Source organism: Balearica regulorum, chromosome Z (assembly GCF_011004875.1).
Source record: "Balearica regulorum gibbericeps isolate bBalReg1 chromosome Z, bBalReg1.pri, whole genome shotgun sequence".
Lineage (NCBI taxonomy): Eukaryota > Metazoa > Chordata > Aves > Gruiformes > Gruidae > Balearica > Balearica regulorum.
The window spans coordinates 20,819,888-20,838,466 of NC_046220.1; the positions used below are offsets into that span (position 1 = coordinate 20,819,888).

Here is an 18,579-nt window from a genome sequence, read left to right on the forward strand (position 1 = left end):
TTTACTCAGATTTTCTGGTCATAGTCTGAGATTAATTACGAACCATAGGTTTGCAACAATGAGCTTGCCAAAATCTATCAAAGATTGATCCTTTTCCATGTCAGCAAATATGGAAATGAAAAGGATGAAGGAAAGCTTGAGTTGAAGAGCAGTTGGAACCTGTTGTGTCTCATCCACCTCAATAGATAGGCAAAACATTGTAATGATGAGTCCACCCTTTATTTACAGTATACACAATTTGTGACAGTGGTTTTTATAACTCTAAAAATTACACTTAATAAATATGAGAAGATACAGGTTTTCTTGATTACTTAAACCTAAATGTTTATTCAAGCTTTCATGAGAAGTTTGTCTTAATTTAAACAGAGCTAGGGCTGCTGAACGGATGCCATTTTTTTGATGTGGACTCAGTACACATGAAACAAGTTTTAATAACATCCACACTCATTTAACTGGTAAATGTATTCTACAGAGGCTTTGCTTCGGCATGGTTTGCCTAATGCAATCAAGAATGAAACTGAAGTTGACTTTTCATAGGTAGATTGTTTTTAAGGGGTTTATCCTTCATTTCATGTAATAAAATGATTGCTGGCTTCAATTAAAAAAAATCAGAAGAAACGTGTGTAAATATTGCTGCTGTAGTTCAGAGCAATGCAGTATTACTTGTATTTTCCCTTTCAGTGTTGATGTTATGTAGAAGTTGGAGACACTAACACATTGTGGATATTGCTGCTGAGAAGGAGAAGGGAAAAAGATAGGCTTGAAACACAGCCTGCAAGATGGCACAAAGCCAACGCACTGAAAAATGGCAAACGTCACATTTAACAGCTGGACGCAGAAATATTTCTCTTTAATTTGGAAGGAGAAAATTTTTTTCACAGCAGGGCACTCTCAAAAGAGCACAACATCAAAGAGGGTGGGTCTCCCCAGTCAAACATCATCTGGCTCCAGTGATGGAGCAAAATGAATGAACTGTCAGGACTTTTTTCCAGTGTGTATGTTTTTGCCAAGTGAAAAGTAAAAGGTTCAGTGGCTTGTTCTGATCACAGACCAAATCCTGATAATGGAAAGCTGATTCCCTAAAGTCTTCCTGTGATCAGCTGACAGGCAATGTCTGAAGAAGACCCCAGATTGATTGATGGTCCACTTTGTATTGATGGCCCCTGCCACCCTTAGAGATAAGTGAGATATGCCAAATGCTTAACAGCTCTGAAGGGCTCCTGTGATTGTGACTCAAGCAATGTTCTAATCTAATGTTGTAATCCTCACAGAAACAAACTCTTTTCCAAAGAAATTTAACATGATACTTACCAATACCAGACCTGCACTTTGGCAAGAAAAAAATCCATTTCACATTCTCCACCATGCGTCCACTACTAACACCAGCACTATTCCTTAATGCACCCTTTTCATCTGCCTCTTGACTCTGACTTCAGTCCTGAAGCTGTTGCAAACTAACCATCACCATTCTGGTTTTCTGACAATCCTGTAATCTAAAAATTTTGCAGGAATAATACAGCACAGGCATTTTTTTTCAATATAAAAACATGGTGACACAGTTTGAACAGCCATTACTCATTTGTTTTATGAGGAATCTCAGGCACAGTTTATCATATACTTTATTACTTGACCTTTTAATCATCATCTGGGGAACTTAGCATTCCAGACATTCCAAAATATTCCAAACTAAAAATATCAGTGTGCCTCATTATTTAAAACTCACAAAGGAATTAAGTATATTTTATAAAATACGTCATTTTTACTGAAATTCCTCTTTTACAGTGAGCCTTAATGAGACGTTTAAAAAAGGATTGAAAGAATTATCTATGGAGTCTGTAATGTAGTAGTAAATGGGTGCTTTGCTGAGGTAGGTGTTCTACACATGCACTGTGAAGACAGTTCCTACCCGTATTTACTTACAAACTCAGTGTGAAGATAAACAAATGGTGCACAAAAAAAGTATCAAAATCCCTGTTTTCTACAGCCACAGGATCAAGACACAGAGTTTAAGTACTTGCTGTAAGTCATGTGACAAACCTTTTTAAGAGCAGGAGCTGAACCCAGGCATCTGCAGAGCAATTCCAGGGTCTGAATAGAGGTGCTTAATGCCATTTTAAATCCTGGAAAGTGTCTAAGACATACAGACAGGGCTGACAGGTAAGGCACAGAACTTGGGGAGATCTGCCTGCCCTCTGGAGCAGTCACTGGAGGCTCAGCAGGGTACTCAGGACCATCAGAAACACTAGTGGAAACTTAAGTTTAGGCACCTGAATATAATGCTCTGCACCCTAGTCCAGTGCCAAACCCTTATCAATGGGTCACAACCATTACACTAGGCAGCACTGCCTTTGTCAGGACAAAGTAATGTTCTTGACATTGCTTGAAAGTGAGGTTCCTTGTGGACAGGCTTTCATTTCAGTTGTTTCGGTTTGTTTTTTTTTTTTTTTTTACATGTAACTCATTTCTGAATTAGGGGATTTTTTTTTCAGATCATTTTTTCTCATAGAATACCCATGAACCTTGCATCAGGAATTTCAAAGTGAAGGTAGTGGAAGTCATCACTATCTCGTGAGCTGGTTAGATGATCTCCAGAGACCCCTTCCAACCTTGATGATTCAACAATTCCCTGAAATGCCCCTGACTTCAAATGACACCATAACCTCTCATGGCACAAGCAAAGGAAATAGAAGAATTCCCTGTCTCAAGGCAGGAAGTCTCACTTAGAAAGTCAGAGCAAATTGTATCTGCTTTTACCTGCCTAAAAAGCGGACTGGCATGTAGGTTTCCAAACTGTCCAAGTAAGTAGGAACTTGACCCCCATTGATTTCAGTGGCAGTTTTAAGTCTAACTTGCTGAAGGATTTTTGCCAGTTTTGTTACAGGATTGAAAGTGTCTCTAGGAGCTTTGTGCTTGAGAAGATAAATACTTTTCTAAACTGATTCTTAAAACACCTAGGGGAATATGGTATTTGAGCTTTAAAAAATCCTAAAGGTAAAGAAACAAATGAGAAGCCCCAATTGCTTCAAAGTGAAAAAAACCAAAATCCCTAATCTAGCAATGCTCATTTACAGAATGATAGCTGTGCCATATATTCTATGTACCATACTTTAATATATCTGAAAGTATCACTAAGTATTGATGCTGGGATTTGTAAGTCTAAAATCTTCTGCCTTCCTCGAAGTGCTAATTCACACATAGACAGAGTTTCATGCACAAAGCTATGAAAACACAGTTTGGAACCATGTTTTGAAAATGTACTCAGCAGAAATTACAGGAGTGAGGGATCAAAAATTGTTGTCTCCTTGTGCCATCAGGTTCCTCTTCGAGTAAGGTAAGCCCCGAGTTACATTTGAACAACAGACCCTCCTAGCTCTCCCTGCAACTTCCTTCCTTCTCACATAATAGAATCAGGGCAATTTAAAATTATTTTCATTTATGAGTGTCTTTTGATCCTGAGTGATTTCTCTAAGGTCACTGAGTTATCAGTAAGTCACCTCTAGGAGCTATGTACCCACTCGCTTGTTTCAGCTGCATTGCTGAGCTTGATGCTGAGTGATGAAATCTGCCAAAACTTATTTTTGTACATGCTGCTTTGGAGTGCTGTCCTCTGTCACATTATATTTGTGGTTAGCTATTTTACCCTTTTAATTCTTTGTCCAACTGGATGGGTGTATTGACTATATGGAAATAGGCTTAAAGAACACCTCAGCTGAATGACAGAGGACCCCTCTGGAATTCTTGGTTGCTTGTAAAAGAATGAAAAAATATGAAACAAACACTGTTTAATTTCACTTTGCAAAGACTAAGAGTTTTGAGAAGCTTCAAGAAAATGGCCAAAGCTCTGTGATTACCTTGCAGAGGAACCAGTCATGTTTTCAGACACATTGGCAGCAACAAAGATCACCATGACCTTCTTGATTCTCTGGTTCAGAATATTCTTTTAGGAGTTTTTTACCAACTAAGTTCAATGAGGCTTCCCAGATGACTGAGGGTTTTCAGCATCAGGCCCTTTCAGTCTTCTTGTAACTCCCTCCTTGATATGTGTACTGGGATATGCATCTACCAGCCAGCTGGTGTGAGCATCTTCTGTTTGGGTTATTTCAGCTTTGACCAGTTGCCTCCCTAGTTTTAAACCATTTTTTCCTTTTTAGTCTATTTTCTCCTTGTCTCTTTGGATACTGAGCCTAGACTGGCAACACTTTTTCTCTTCATGCTCCATGTCTCACAGAAATGCAACTGCAGAGAACAACTTCAATCTCTTGCCTTCTCATGGTCTTCTACTAGCAGGGCTGCACGGGAACACAGTGCAGTGACCAGGGTGGAAATACCAATGCCAAGCAAAGCCTCTCCACTGCAGAATGACCCATGGCCAGAGTGCCACCGCTTTTTCTGTCCTATCCCTGGACCTGTCAGGAGATTGCAAAAGCACATGCTGAGGAGGCCGCGTTGCATCAGTGGATACTGCAAGAGCACCAGTCCTTTACAGGCCTGTTTGTATGTGTGCAAGTTTCCAACTTCTTGTGTGTTTCTTCAGCTCAGCGTCTTTCCCTTTTTGCCCTGCTGTTGAGTAACACTGGTTTGTGTCAAAACAAACTGTTGAGACTTGACTTATAAAAAAATAATTTAATGAAGTCCCTATAATCAGCAGGGCATTGCTCTCATGACACTTTCTGGAATAAGGCCCCAGTCCTCCAACCACTTACACAGATGCTTGATTTCACACACGAGTAGTCCCATTGAGATCAATGGGACTACAACATGTGCGTAAGTGTTTGCTGGACTGGGGTCTAAGTGAGAGATGAAGCCTTTCACCTAGCACAGACAGTTCAAAACAATGTTTATAGTTTCATATGCTATAATTCTTTGAGAAACATTAAAACTAAATAGCTTTTAATATTAGTTGGCAAGTATTCTCTTTTGTAAAATTTGCTAGATGATGCCTGCTAGATTAAAGAGAAGAAACATGAAGCAGATATTACAAGATGTACACTCCGTATCAGATATGGCTAATTGTAGAAAATTGCTTTGAATAGTGTGAGCAGTTGAAGACCATTGGCTGTCAGGATACATTTCTGTGCATTTTCACAGAGGTGTTGCATCCCAAGGAGATTATTGCCAAGAAATGTTGGAGAACATTTTAGTTGGATTTTTAACCAATGAGGCCTCCTGATGTTTTCTCCTTGCTTACTTATTTCAGATTTCTTTCTGTTAATAATTCATAGCAGTTTGGAATGTTTCAGTGCAGTTAAAAACATTTGGAAATGTTCATGTGAATTCGAAGTATAAAGAAATTTACACCATTTTGCATGTAATACAGAAATTGCAAAAGCAAAAATTGTTCTTTAAACAACCTGTTGCATTTTCTACGTGGCAACAAAATATTATTGAGTTAGTTAAAAAATAGCAACACTTCAAGATAAGTGACTAGTATTTGACATAGATTTATTTCACATACATGTAAAGACTGTACCAACTAGCTTTCACTATCTACACAATAAAACCAAAGCATTCTTATTTCATCATAAGGCAACAGGCTTAGATGTTATCCGTAGCATATTTGTATTTTTAATTCTAGTATATGCCCATAAAGAATCTCAAGGCATATTTTAAATGGCAAAACAAATCAGTTAATCTTATCAAGCAAAAAGAATATATGAGAAGCATTTACAACTAATGTCTTTCTGAAATAGCGTGCATGGAGATGAATAGGGACCATGTCCAAATGTTTCTGCTTATAGTAAGATGAGGTTGCTGACATGTATACTACTATTTTTTCATACCAGTTTTCTGTGTGTAGTTGATTATTACAGATTCAATAATATTTATTAGGCATCAAAGTTAGAGTTATCACAATGTGATGAATAGACATTTCTTTATACTGGCTAAGAATAATTTGCCTGTTGACTGTATGGGTAATATAAAAGATAGTATGTCATTTACAAAGTATTTCTATGTTTGAGATGAGGTCTTTGTAAAGGATGTGATTATATCTGTCAACATCAGTATTTCTTTTTCGTTAAGCTATATTTGGAGACTTTTCCATGCATTGCAGTTTGCTTCTGAGTGTCATTATATTTCATATTTTCTTTTATAAGGAGAGACTAAGAGTTGTTCTTAAAATGTTTGCTCAATGTCCTGACTTGGTCACCAAGCTAGTAAATGAAAGGAGAAAGATGTGATAGCTAAACGCATGATTGTTTCTACACAGCTTTCTCATTCACTGTGTAACAGGGAGAAGATGCATATTCAGAAGGGCCCTCCTCCTCTAAATCAGATGCCCACCTCCTGATATTAAAGATGTTTAAAGTCTATAAACATTCATTCTTCAAACAGTTGTTATCATCAAACATGAACCCAGCTGTAGTTTGATTTTCAGTCTAAATTATGCTCCTTAAATGTAATCTATTCAGGGAATTTTGATTTCAAAGGGAGCTAGGCACCAATGTACTATGCAGAATCCAATCTAAATAAGTTATCAATTCATGCATACAATCCAGTTTGCTTTCAGTTTGACATGATTAGAAATGCTAACAAATAAATAATGTATACATGTCACAATAAACACTAGAGCCCATTGGCATTTTGCTCAACAATCACTGCCTTAGGCAAGTCACATCACTGAATTTTACGGTGTACTTACCTGTGTGAGTCTCAGAGCTTTTGAGAAAAGTGACTGTTCACTATTTCTTCTGCTTTACAGAAGAAATAACTTTCCTTGTCATTTGTTAAGATGGCCATAGAGCTCTCTTCTACCAACAATATCACTGAACACTGTCCCCCATCTACCAAAGCATATGTGTATGCAACTTTACTTGCAGTACTAGTTTACTCCTGGGGATGAATACTGCCTAATTAAAAAAGAAAAGAAAAAAAAAAAGAAAAGAAAAAAAAAGAGAAAGTTTCCTTCACAGGAAATAATCAAATAATGGAACCAGCCCAAAAAAGACCACAGCAGACACACAAATCCCAGGCCTTTTTGCTTGTAGCTTTCTTCTCTAAACATCCAAATGAACAAATGGACAGAGAAACACGGCCTGAATGGCTGAAGACTTATGGGCTCTAGGGAGGGAACTGGACTCCCAGGCTTAGGATGCTTCAGAAAGATTATGTGTCAGGCAGTGGCTCTGACAAAGGGACACAAACAGGGCTGCTCTCTCTGTTATCAAGAATAGGCTTTATAGGTCCAGTCTCAGAATGTAATCTTCCATAATTGCACACCTTTTACGGACTGTCAGCTAATTACCCAGACTTATCAAACATTGCTCTTTTTGGCATTGTTTTCAACTTCTGTTTAGGATACAGTCACCTGCAGAGGATGTTGTAGTGTTGTTATGTTAAAAGCAGGGTCTCACAGTAGTGAGATTTGCCTAGTGCAGAAATTAATCAGTTTTAATGTCCAAGCCAGCAAGGGAAGAAGTTTTCAGTGTTGCTGTGGCTTGTAGGTGCATACATTGTTATAGAAAGAATATAACTCGTATGGATGCTACTAAATCTGACATGTCAGTCTGTTTCCTCAGACTGTTACAACTTTTTCTCCGTATTTCCAGTATTTTATAAAGTACCTCCATGGTTTTTAACTGCACAGCTGATGATTTACAAAATGTTTGTACTCATCAAAAGTACTCCTTGCTCTCTTGACTCTTCCCACTCAAGTCAAGGGTAGAACTTCTTGTGGGAGGAGGAGGATAATGCTGAGTAATTTGAAAATCCCATGACCTTATGCATGTGGTGTCAATGAGAATAGCAATGAACAGCAAAAAGCAAGATTCTCTACTAATGGTAAGAATTAATTCTTGCATGTTTTGTGGTTTTCTTCACAACTCTTTTGATGTCTTGCAACATAAAAGATTATTCTAATACCTACTTTAACAATACAAATGTATATGCAAAGAAAAATTCCACTTTCAGGACCAGTCTTTTCTCCCTCAGCCTGCAAGGAAAATGAGAGGTCAATTAAATTGTATGCTAATACCTTTTTTTGTTTGACTAAATGAACAAAATAGAATGCAGGCAGAATTTCAAAAGACACAATCCTTTAGCAGGCCATGGAAAGAGAACAAAGGAAAGCAATAGATAGAGAGCTCCAATGAGCTAAACATTTTTGCTCTCCCTGACTTTTCTGTGAAATTGTTTTTAATTGCTTCATAGCTTGGCTTTCTCTGCAGCTGTGCTATTACTTTTGGGCTCCTTTATTCTAAAGTTCTGTGGCATTTATACCAGAAACTGGCACAACAATCTCTAGCGTTGGAATTGCATTTGTCCACATTTATCCAACTGAGCAATACTAACTATGTCAGACTGAAGTAACTGAGAGTTCTCTAGAAGGCTCTTTAGTCCTCTGCCTTATCTGTTATACTACTTAAATCTTACATGGTCCTACCTGGACTTGGTATGTTGCCAGAGTGACAGATGGTCCCGCAACTGCTGTTTATTTTACCTAGTAATGATCGTTCATAGATTTTAGAGCATCACTTCTATGAAACACTGTGTACTTTAGAAATGGTATAATTATCACCATTATGTGTTGCTATCAACATCATTATAAGTTTTAGTATCTACAGCCTCCAAATAATTATCAATAACCAGTACAACAAGTAATAAATCCAAATCCTTCATGTTTAATTTATATCTGCAAGCCATTACAAGATAAACCTGACCAGTATCAGTACGCTGGCACTCTACCTGTTTTTTCCTGTATTTCTCACATGGAATGCATGTGTAGGTCACATGTAATATCAGTGTCACCCTGTGAGAAATTTCACCATACACCTCATGCCTTTCTGTATTTATGTCTTGATTACTGAGTAAACTGGTGTTTGCAAGGAAAGGAATATAAAAAATGGGAAAAAAAAAGACTTGAATTGTACTGGTTACACTTTGGACTTACTTCCTTGGAAAACGAAGTTGTTTCTATTGTATTCTGAAGTCAAAGAATGAAATTCATAGATTAATGATATGCTTCGCATTCTGAGTCTCTTGATATGTAACATACTAGTAAACTACCAGTAAACAGTCAAGAGCCTATTAAGAAGTTAATTAATTATATGGGAGCTACTAAGGAGGAACACAAGGCATGTCAAACAAAAAGGTTAGTGCAGTCCTTTTCCATCAGACTCCGGTCTCTGCCAGCAGTCTGCTGCACTCCTCAAAATTGGAACAGACTGTAAAAAAAGAAATCTTAAAGCTTTGAAACATTTAAAGCAAAAGCAAAAAACTACCGTTAACAAGTACTTTGGGTCAGAAGAGGGAAAAGATCCAGTAAGCAGTTTACCTAGCACTTCCAAGTGTAATCAAAATAAAAAAATGAAATAACTAATATTGTTTCCACCACTTAGATCACTGACTGTTGTGAGATACAGAAAAAAACATGCATTCTCCATAGGGAGTTTCAGAAATGACGTTTTATTTTGCCATGAGGCTCTTGCAATGTATTAAAAGTTATGCCAGTGTAGATGGCTGTAGTGATCTAATGAGGTAGTCAAAGATTTTCAGTAAAATCAGTTTATCACAGGATTCTGCAGTAGTTTTTTTAATAGATACTATGAGTGTTTAAGTATATATTGCATGTGTAATACAGATGCAGGCATATATGTATATCCATATAGTTTGCTATAATGTCTGGGTTCACAACTTGAGCTACAGGTTTGCTTTTCCTCTGTTATGGCAGGTCATGGTTTGCTCCCTCATGATGGTTTCTTCAGGCAATTATGTAGTGGTTGCCAGAATCAGGCAATTGTAAAATGACTAAGAACTGGTGCATAATGGTAGTATGAATAATAATAGCCATATCAGTTAAGTTTTTCAGATTTTAACCTGTATTGTGCAATTTGGCAAATAAACAGATATAATGCAGTGTTGCTATTTGCCTTCCAAGGTTAGAGTTTCTGCTTCCTTACAGCTGGGTTTTCATTCCTGTAAGAACAGGGCTAAGAATGCTGTGGGATGGATTCTGACTATGCAGTTTTATTTGCAATGTCAGTAATAACTCCCTAGGAAAGGAAAGCATAGTGTCACTGATGCATAAGTACTTGCAGGAATAAAGCCTTTGAAAATATTTAGTTGTGTTTGCAGAGCCATTGTTCCTGCTCCAGGCCAAGGCCTGAGAAAGCTCCAGTCCTGCATTTTGGTGGCAGGTTTTAATTTGTCATGTCAGTTCATGTGTCCATATACACAGAGTTCTGAGTAGGTCCCTGTGTGTCCAGATATGGCTGTCAGTACTGATTACGGCAGTCGTCTTTGTCTTTCCTGTTTGATATCATCTGGGGATTAGGAGCTATCAGCTCTTAATTTATAGGAATTGTTTTTGCCTCACATTAAGCCATATACTGTCATGCTAGTAAGCACCATGTAAATGAATAGATAATAAACACTGTGCTGAGACTGTTTGTATAGATATTGCCAAAATGGTCCCAGCCAAACACTGTTAGTCATTAATTTTTCATTTTCTTCCTTTTTGTAGACTGATTTCCTGTAAAACTTTTCAATTTCCCATTACAGATTTTTATTGTTTAGCATATCTTGCTCATAGATTCAACATACGTTAACATGTTTACATAAGAATAGATCCTTGCTGATAATCAACAAGCTACCATAGACAAAAAATAAACCAAATCCCTGGTATTTTGAGTATTTGCCTCTGAGCAAATGCTCCCGTTTTCTCTGACTTTATTCCACCACTCAGTGCATGTTGGGGTAGTATCTTGCTTCTCCAGTCCGGGAACATCTGGCCAGGTTCCTCCTGGTCCTTGTCACAGGCACTCGGGAACAAATGATAAGGATCTCTGTAGACATTTGATTTCCCTGTCTCATGCTCCAGCAATGGATATATTGCTCCTGATTACTCCCAGTCCCTCCTGGTCAAAAGCAAAAGCAAGGCTGGCTCCTGAATTTGAGACTCTCATGTGGTAAAGAACGAGATTCTGATTCCCGTGTATGTTTTGGCATGCATTGTAGGAAACACTCTTTTAATAAATCAGAAATATTGAATATAGTTACATAATTTCTGAGATTATTCTCTTGTTATTGAAATGGAAATACAAAATGATTAATTTGCTTGCTTTAGAAATGTTCAATTCAATGTAATAAATGTGGTTCTTCTTTAATTAGCAGAATTAGTACTTTCAAGAAAACAGATCAATTTAGGCTCATACAGTTTCAAAAAGGATAACATTTTTGGAGTAAGACTATTAAAGCAGATGGTGTCTGTGGAGGGGCAAAAGACCTGAAGATCAGCTTTGCTTCAGAAAAGCATCTAATTGTTCAGATATGTTTCTGAAGTTTAACAAAGTAGTTACGTAATAGGTAAAAATCTTGTGAGATGATATGGTTTTACTAGGATTAACGCTTCCTAGATAATTTTTTTTTAATCAGCCAGGAGGGCAGATGTGCATGAAATATGTATCTTATCATTTCAGAGCCTCCAGAGCAATTTTATTCCCTGACTTCACAGGGAGCACCCAGCGCAGATTGGAGACATAATACTGTCTTTTTAAAAAATTACCATAACTGGCTCTCATGTCCTTAGCAGGGATGTCATGTTTAGGAAAACTATGATTCCCTCACGACTAATTACTCATTTACTACTTCAAAAAATTATATGTCTCAAGGGAGCTCCTAAAAGCATCTTCAACTGTCTTTTTCCTTCTAGTCTCATGTATTTCGGTATTATGAAGCCTACAACTCCCTAATGTATCTTGTGAGGTTGCTGAAGTACATGCTCTTGCTGCAACTGAGATGTGAAGGAAGGGGTACTTGTTTAGGGATTACTACTGCCCCTTGCTCAGATGTTCCAGCCATTTCAATGCAGGCTTTAAATCCAGATTTTCTTGTTTATCTGGCAGTTCATTATTTAAGGCCAGCCTGTCAAAATAGGTTAAATATTCTTTGGGAAACATGGTCACATCTTTGAGACACCACAAATATGTTTAATACAGAAAGATTGGCTTGATAAAAGAAACATGATAAACTTGCATCCCCCAAAATACTTTTTTGCTGTTCCATGTAGATTTCTGAGAGCATCAGTACGCAGTGACAAATCTCATGGCAATAAATTCCTGGAAAAGGCACAGAGAGACACCAGCAAAGCAGTGAAAATGATTGCTGATGATTTGTTCTAACTACTTGACCTTGTGACATCTCCCCCAGATATATGACCAAGATGGGACACTGCAGCACTTTATTGATGGTGGAGAACCCAGTAAGTCAAGCTGGATGAGGTATATCCGATGTGCAAGGCACTGTGGGGAGCAGAACTTAACAGTGGTTCAGTACAGGTAAAGTACATTTTGATTTACTCAATGCAACAAGGTGAAAATGTTTTCAGTGAAAGTCTGACTGTAACTGTCACCAGTGCTATTGCCTTTGATTGCAAAGACAGTAGCAGGGCTTTTTTGAATGTGCTCATTGGGGACAATACAAAAGCTGCAGGGTGTAATGAGGATGGGTTTAACTTTGGTTGCCCTGAGCCGAAGCTGTTGTAGTAAGTGTGCTAGCCCTGGAGTTCCTGGGAGCAAGTACAGCCCAGTGTCACTCGTGTGACCACCACACTGCACAGAGCCCTCTGCTCATTTTCAAATGGTCTGGTTGGAAGCAAGCTAACACAAGCAATCTTCCGCCCTTAATAAAGATGCTTGTGCAGGGGGAAAGGAAAAAATGGCAGGAGAGGAGTTTTGAACACAAAGGCCTTCTGAGAGTCAGTCATGAGACATGTATACACCTAAATATTCTATGATGTTGAGTGCACCTGCTATCCAAGATTGCTGGTGTATGTGCCTCATGTCGCTGGATAGAGAAGGTCAAAATGTGAAGAAAAATTTAAAGAAATGATGGTGCGTTTTACTTTGTACTTGCAAACAGATCCAGAAAACCCAGACAACGCATTACATAAATACATGATCTCAGTTATAAACAAATCTTTTGCCTCAGAATCAGAAGCAACTGCTTGGCCTTATTAAACATTTTAGGAAGCACATCAAAGAGTGCCCTGGGCTTGCCAGTCACAGTGAGCAATCCTGATTTTGGCTAGTCGTTTTAGAGAGTGGAGTTTCTTTTCTTTAGGAAGAATCTTAAACTTATTTAAAGTACCTTTAAAATTAAAAATAAAACATACAAAAGCAAGCTAAAATGAAATATATATAAAGTTTGATTATCCCATAGGGTTCCAATTTAACAATGGTAAAATTGTTCGATTGCATTTTCAGCTTTTTTATTCTCTGGCCAGTTGACTAAATAATGCCGCAGTTAAAAAAATAACAATCCTATTTATACATTACAAATCTTTTATTATAGTCTTAAATATCTGATATTTATAGCTAAAGTCCTGTCGGATTTTAAATAAACACAGTGGATAATGAATAAAGATTGCTATGATGAAAGAGTATTTTTGTAGGTATCTTGTGAACTATTTCTCAGTGTAGTGGCGTGTGCATGCGCATATATATATAAAAAATAAGAAAAAAATATATATGCGTACATATATATATAGATGACAAACCTAAATGAAAAGTGAGCATGAGAAAGTCATTACACATCTGTCAATATTAAGTGGATTTTACAACTCTTCTTTCATGATGGAGTTTTTACTTAGAGTTCCCTCTGTTGATCTGTTTTCGATTACTTTAGATCTTTATAAAATGAACTACAAAAACACAATTTAAAAAACTGGCATCCATCACCAGTGACTGCATCCAAGTGTAAGAAAATAGAAAAGTTGGACACTGAAAAACCGGCCTAATTTTTATTGTACATGGACGTCCTCCTCACAGAAAGTCAGCTGGTTTAAATTCATTCTGTTATGATTTGTAATATCTAAATGGAATTTTCTTCAAAGTGCTCTTGATTGATTGACCCTTAGCTGAACGTTTTGTTTTTATTTTGAGGCTGACAATAATGTTTGTTGGCATGTGTTCTGCTTCAACTGCGTTGGGACGCCATGAAGCTATCTTTATGAGTCATCCAACCAAAATACTAAATACATGTCAGCAAAGGAAATATTATCCGAAAAGGGAAAAATCCCTTTGATGTACTTCAGCATGCAGAGATTTCTGCGAGTTTTGGAAGCTCTGCACGCTTGTAAGGGACGGTGTACGCTTACACTTTTTTTTCCATGCCTACTCCAAGCCTCACAGACCACCCATTGCTCAAAAACAGTTCTGCTCTTTCAGCGGCAAAGTGTGTCATTTGGTTTTAGCACATTCATTTGCTGGGCTGCTGTGTTTATGTTAAGGGAAGCCAAACTGAGAGATGAAATGTTACAAGGGTGAAGTACAAAGTAGACTCAATTTTTCTCAAGTTAGGAGATGCTGGTAATTTATAGCGTGGCTCCAATTTTCATTTTTATGTAACAGTGGAAAGAATTAACAAAATGTACAGCTCTGGGAAGAAAAAGAGGGAGAAGAAGAAAGGAGGAGGAGGAGGAGAGGGGGAGACACAAAGGGGAGAGTTTTTGTCAGATATTCATAGAAAGGTAGGAAAACCGTTCTGCTTAGCTAGCAGTGCCCTCCTGAGACAGGGTGGCAGTAAGCGAGGAAAATAACAAGATAAATGAAATTTTTGCAGCTGCTAGTAAAATATTGAGAATCTGCACTTTTTTATTGATCTTTATGATCCTGTTGCCAAGAGCCACTTTGCGGTGACAAAATATGTTGACAAGTGCATATCTCACTGCCATGAAAAATGTGGTAAAGGATTCTCCTTATGTCTGCAGTGTTATACAAGGAACAAATTGCATCGCTACAGCCAATTCTTTACAGAAAGTCTAAATTTAAGGCCTCCAACCCTAAACACTTTTATCTTGAACTTCAGGCTAACGTTTGTAGCAATTCTTCACTCAGAAAACCAGTTGAGGCCTAACATTTTTTTTTTGTCTATAGATGTTTTTCTGCCTTACATAAGCTGTTATAAAAAATGGTCATTTCTTGGTACTTTGACTGTATCATTTTGGTATGTAATCCTTCAGCGAGAGTGGAGTGTTCTTCTTGTATATATTGAATTTCTATCTATCTCACAGGAGTGTGTTCTACTGTTCCATGTGAAGCCTAAGGGAAAAGCTACTATAAACTGATAACATTTTTATTTTATCTTGTGCCTAATCTGTTAACTGTAGAGGTATTACTCTGAAGCTATTTACATCAGTGCAGGATCAGGATAAGGCTCTTGTTTTTATGCTAGAGACTCTAGGATTTTTTCTTTTTTCCCCACTCAAGTCCCAGTTCAGTGGTCTAGGAATATCCACAGTCTTTTCCCACAGAGTGATGTGATAAGATACCACATTTATGGTAACATTAATTTGTACTTACTGAAGGATCATCAACGATACCCTCATGTTCCATACAGGGGAAGATTTTTGTGGTTGAATGTTCAGATTAACCCCATTTTTCTATTTCCCCAAGCCAGAGTCTATTTTACTCAGCAATCCAAGATCTCTCTTTTTGGTGGTATATTGCTGTAACGAAAGGCCACGTCACACTACTTCAAACCTCTTGCTAAAAGCACTTACTCAACAGAAAGAATTGTTTTATATTTACCCCTAAAATATGTTAACTTTAGCTTAGATGACATGCAAAGCTCTTTAAATGACTGCACTTGCTGAACTGTGTGCATGACTCTGATGCTTGTACTGTGTGAACAAAATGTAGCATTTCCAAAATCACTTTAAAAGGGACATTGCAGGAAAATATCATCAGTCTTTTCATAAAATCTTGGTGCTTGTAAAATCATAGTGTTTTAAATATGCTATGTACAAAGTGCCTGCAAGATCTTTGTTACCCTATGCTACAGGAAGAAAGTCCTTCCCTGATGATAGATTTGGTTTTAAAATAATAAGAAGTTATTCGTTTAGTTATCTGCAGAAATGCTTCCAAAACAATGGATTTCTACTGTAATACTGTGTATGTTAACAGTAGAATGCTCTATTCCTAAATTAGGCATTTTTTTTCTTTTTCTCTTGCTTAGGTCAAATATATTCTACCGGGCTTGTATAGATATCCCCAGGGGCACTGAGCTGTTGGTGTGGTACAATGACAGCTACACATCTTTCTTTGGAATCCCTCTCCAGTGCATTGCACAAGATGAAAATTGTAAGTTGTTCCTTACATTTCTACCTATATAAGCCAAAATTTTTGTTTCATACCTAATCAGCTATATTCCTAGAGTATTTTAAGATATATTAAATGAAAGTGGTTATATATTTAAGGTAAGCTTGATGTGTACAAAATAAAACCCTGAAGCTGATACACTTAAGCTGTGCGAAATCACGGTGTGGTTACCTAAATAAACAGAGGTGTTTGAAAGTGTGCAGATATGTGCAATTAAGCAGCAGATTTCCCACCATGGCAGCTCCACATGGCTTGGCAGTGCGTAGAATCACTCTTTCTTACAAATGATTCATTCTTAGTCCATTCTTAACCAAGTTGCTTGGCCCTCTCCATTGTTATCAGACCTATCACAAGAGACTGTCTTGGCAAAACAGTAATGCATTGCAAGTCCACGAGGCCTCTGTTAGTGATTCTTCATTCTGTTACCACTGAGTATGTCGAGAAAAGCTTTGTCTGACTGATTGTAGAGTTTTGTAGAGAGAGATTGATCCTTGTGGTTAAGAGGTAAATGCCAGCTTCTCTAAATACAGACTGAGTGTAAAAGTCGCTGAAATGACAATGAACCTCCATTCCATCCTGGCCATCCCCATTTCCATCCATTCTTCTACCCCTTCTCAATATTTTATTTTAATTTGCTATGAATCATTACAAAATTAAGCATGTAACTTATAACACAGACCCAGTGCAATTAGTGCTGGACACCTTTGTCTGTAATGGGAATGGGTGATCAAATCAGGCCCTCCAGTTTCACTGTTCATGTGTGGAACTTGATTAGAGCTTGCATCAAAGACCTCTCTTCCATTTTAACAGCTATGTGTATCTATGTGGTGAAAGAAACCGATGATGGAGGCCTGATTGACTTTGGCTGCCCACATTACAAGATACATTTTTTTTGGTCAAGTACGTAGATACTTAAACAGCAATGCTAGGATGAACTCATGTCTCGTAGCAACTTACATACTGAACCATGCAGCAATAAAACAGCAAGATAGAAGGGATTAAACTGTCAAAAATAAACATCCTTTTTCATCTTGAGGTTTCAAATCTGTTGCGTTTGAGAGAAGTTTAAAAGAAATTTAATTACTGGCACTAATATTTGCTGATAAAACTCTTGCTCTACAGTGTACAATATAGAAATATTATTTTTTCTTTCATGAGCTGAGGCTTACAAACCCTTTATTTGAAAAGCAAAGCATTATAGTTAAAACCTCTAAATATTGTCACTTAATATTTTGATGTGAGAGAAATAAGAGTTTCATCCACAGAGAGACTGACATGGGTAGATGAAGTTAACCTCTGAGCATGGAGCCGGCTGCAAGCTGGTATATGACTTAAGTGCCACTTAAGCCCTCAGGGTAAACCTGCTTATCTTCTGCACAGAGGTATTTTCACCCAGTACAAGCTCTTCCTATATTCTTTAGGTCTTTAATGTCCTGATATTATTGCTTCTGTGCACTTTTATGAATATAATTTAAAAAAAAAAAAGTGATCTGCTTGTGTAAGAATGTTGGGGCAAAATGAAAGTATACAAATTGCCCCTTGTGCTGACAAAAGACAGAAAATGTATTATATGGCTGGAAACTTGTGATAGACAGCCTCATGACTTTAACTCTATTTAGAAATCAGGTCCTCAGATATTCCAGAAAAGAATAACCTAGGAAGGACCTCAACTTAAGTAAATTAAATAGCATGCAATACTATAATATTGAAGTTATTATGATTGATGGAAGTTATTAGGACATAACTGTGTGAAGTTACTGGCATTATTTAAGGTATTACCAAAAATTGGTTTGTATTACATTTTTATTGTATATTAAATAATGTTGGGTGATTCCAGCTCACAACTGAAATTTAATGCTCGTATTTGCTCTTAGAAATCTATCATCATGACTTGATTTGCAGTTTCTAATCACCTCTTTAGTAGGTGCTATGTACCTACACGTGGACACATACATATAAACACTTTGCAACAGTAACAAAATGTGTGAACATATGTAGATGTAGACATATGTATGCAACATATTTAATTAAAAAATTCCCATTAAAATATTATCATCTCATGAGGTTGAATGTGCCTAACTTAGAAAGCATGAGAAGGTACTGGGCCCAGGTCACCTAAATTATGCTTCTTTTTGCATGGTGGTACAATCTTTCATTAGCTGACCCCGTTTTTCCATAGGACCCTTGCTTCATTCACTGCATGATCTAGATGGTACTCAAGGAGTGAGGCAGCTTTCTTCTATATGTTTGACCTCCTGCCTTCCTTAATATGCAACATCCAAATTCAGCACTAAATCATATCTTTATGATAACAGTATATTGCATTTGTTGCTGAAATGTCTGAGTGCCTCATAAGCCATAGTTAACTGATGATCATAAGACATTCACGGGACCAGAAACAGTTTTTGTTCCTATTTTGTAGGTGGGAAATTGATGTACAAAGATATGTCTGCCTATACTTTGCATTGTCTCATGGTGATCTGGC

General features: G+C 37.3%; 1 protein-coding gene across 1 annotated transcript in view; it reads left to right on the forward strand.

Annotated features, from left to right (window-relative positions):
- PRDM6 (PR/SET domain 6) overlaps positions 1-18,579 on the forward strand; it is a 77,463-nt gene that overhangs the window by 37,408 nt on the left and 21,476 nt on the right. Inside the window, exons 4-5 of the mRNA XM_075740826.1 lie at positions 12,145-12,272; positions 15,952-16,076. Coding sequence (XP_075596941.1) covers positions 12,145-12,272; positions 15,952-16,076 — 253 coding nt within the window. The remainder of the gene's footprint in view (positions 1-12,144; positions 12,273-15,951; positions 16,077-18,579) is intronic.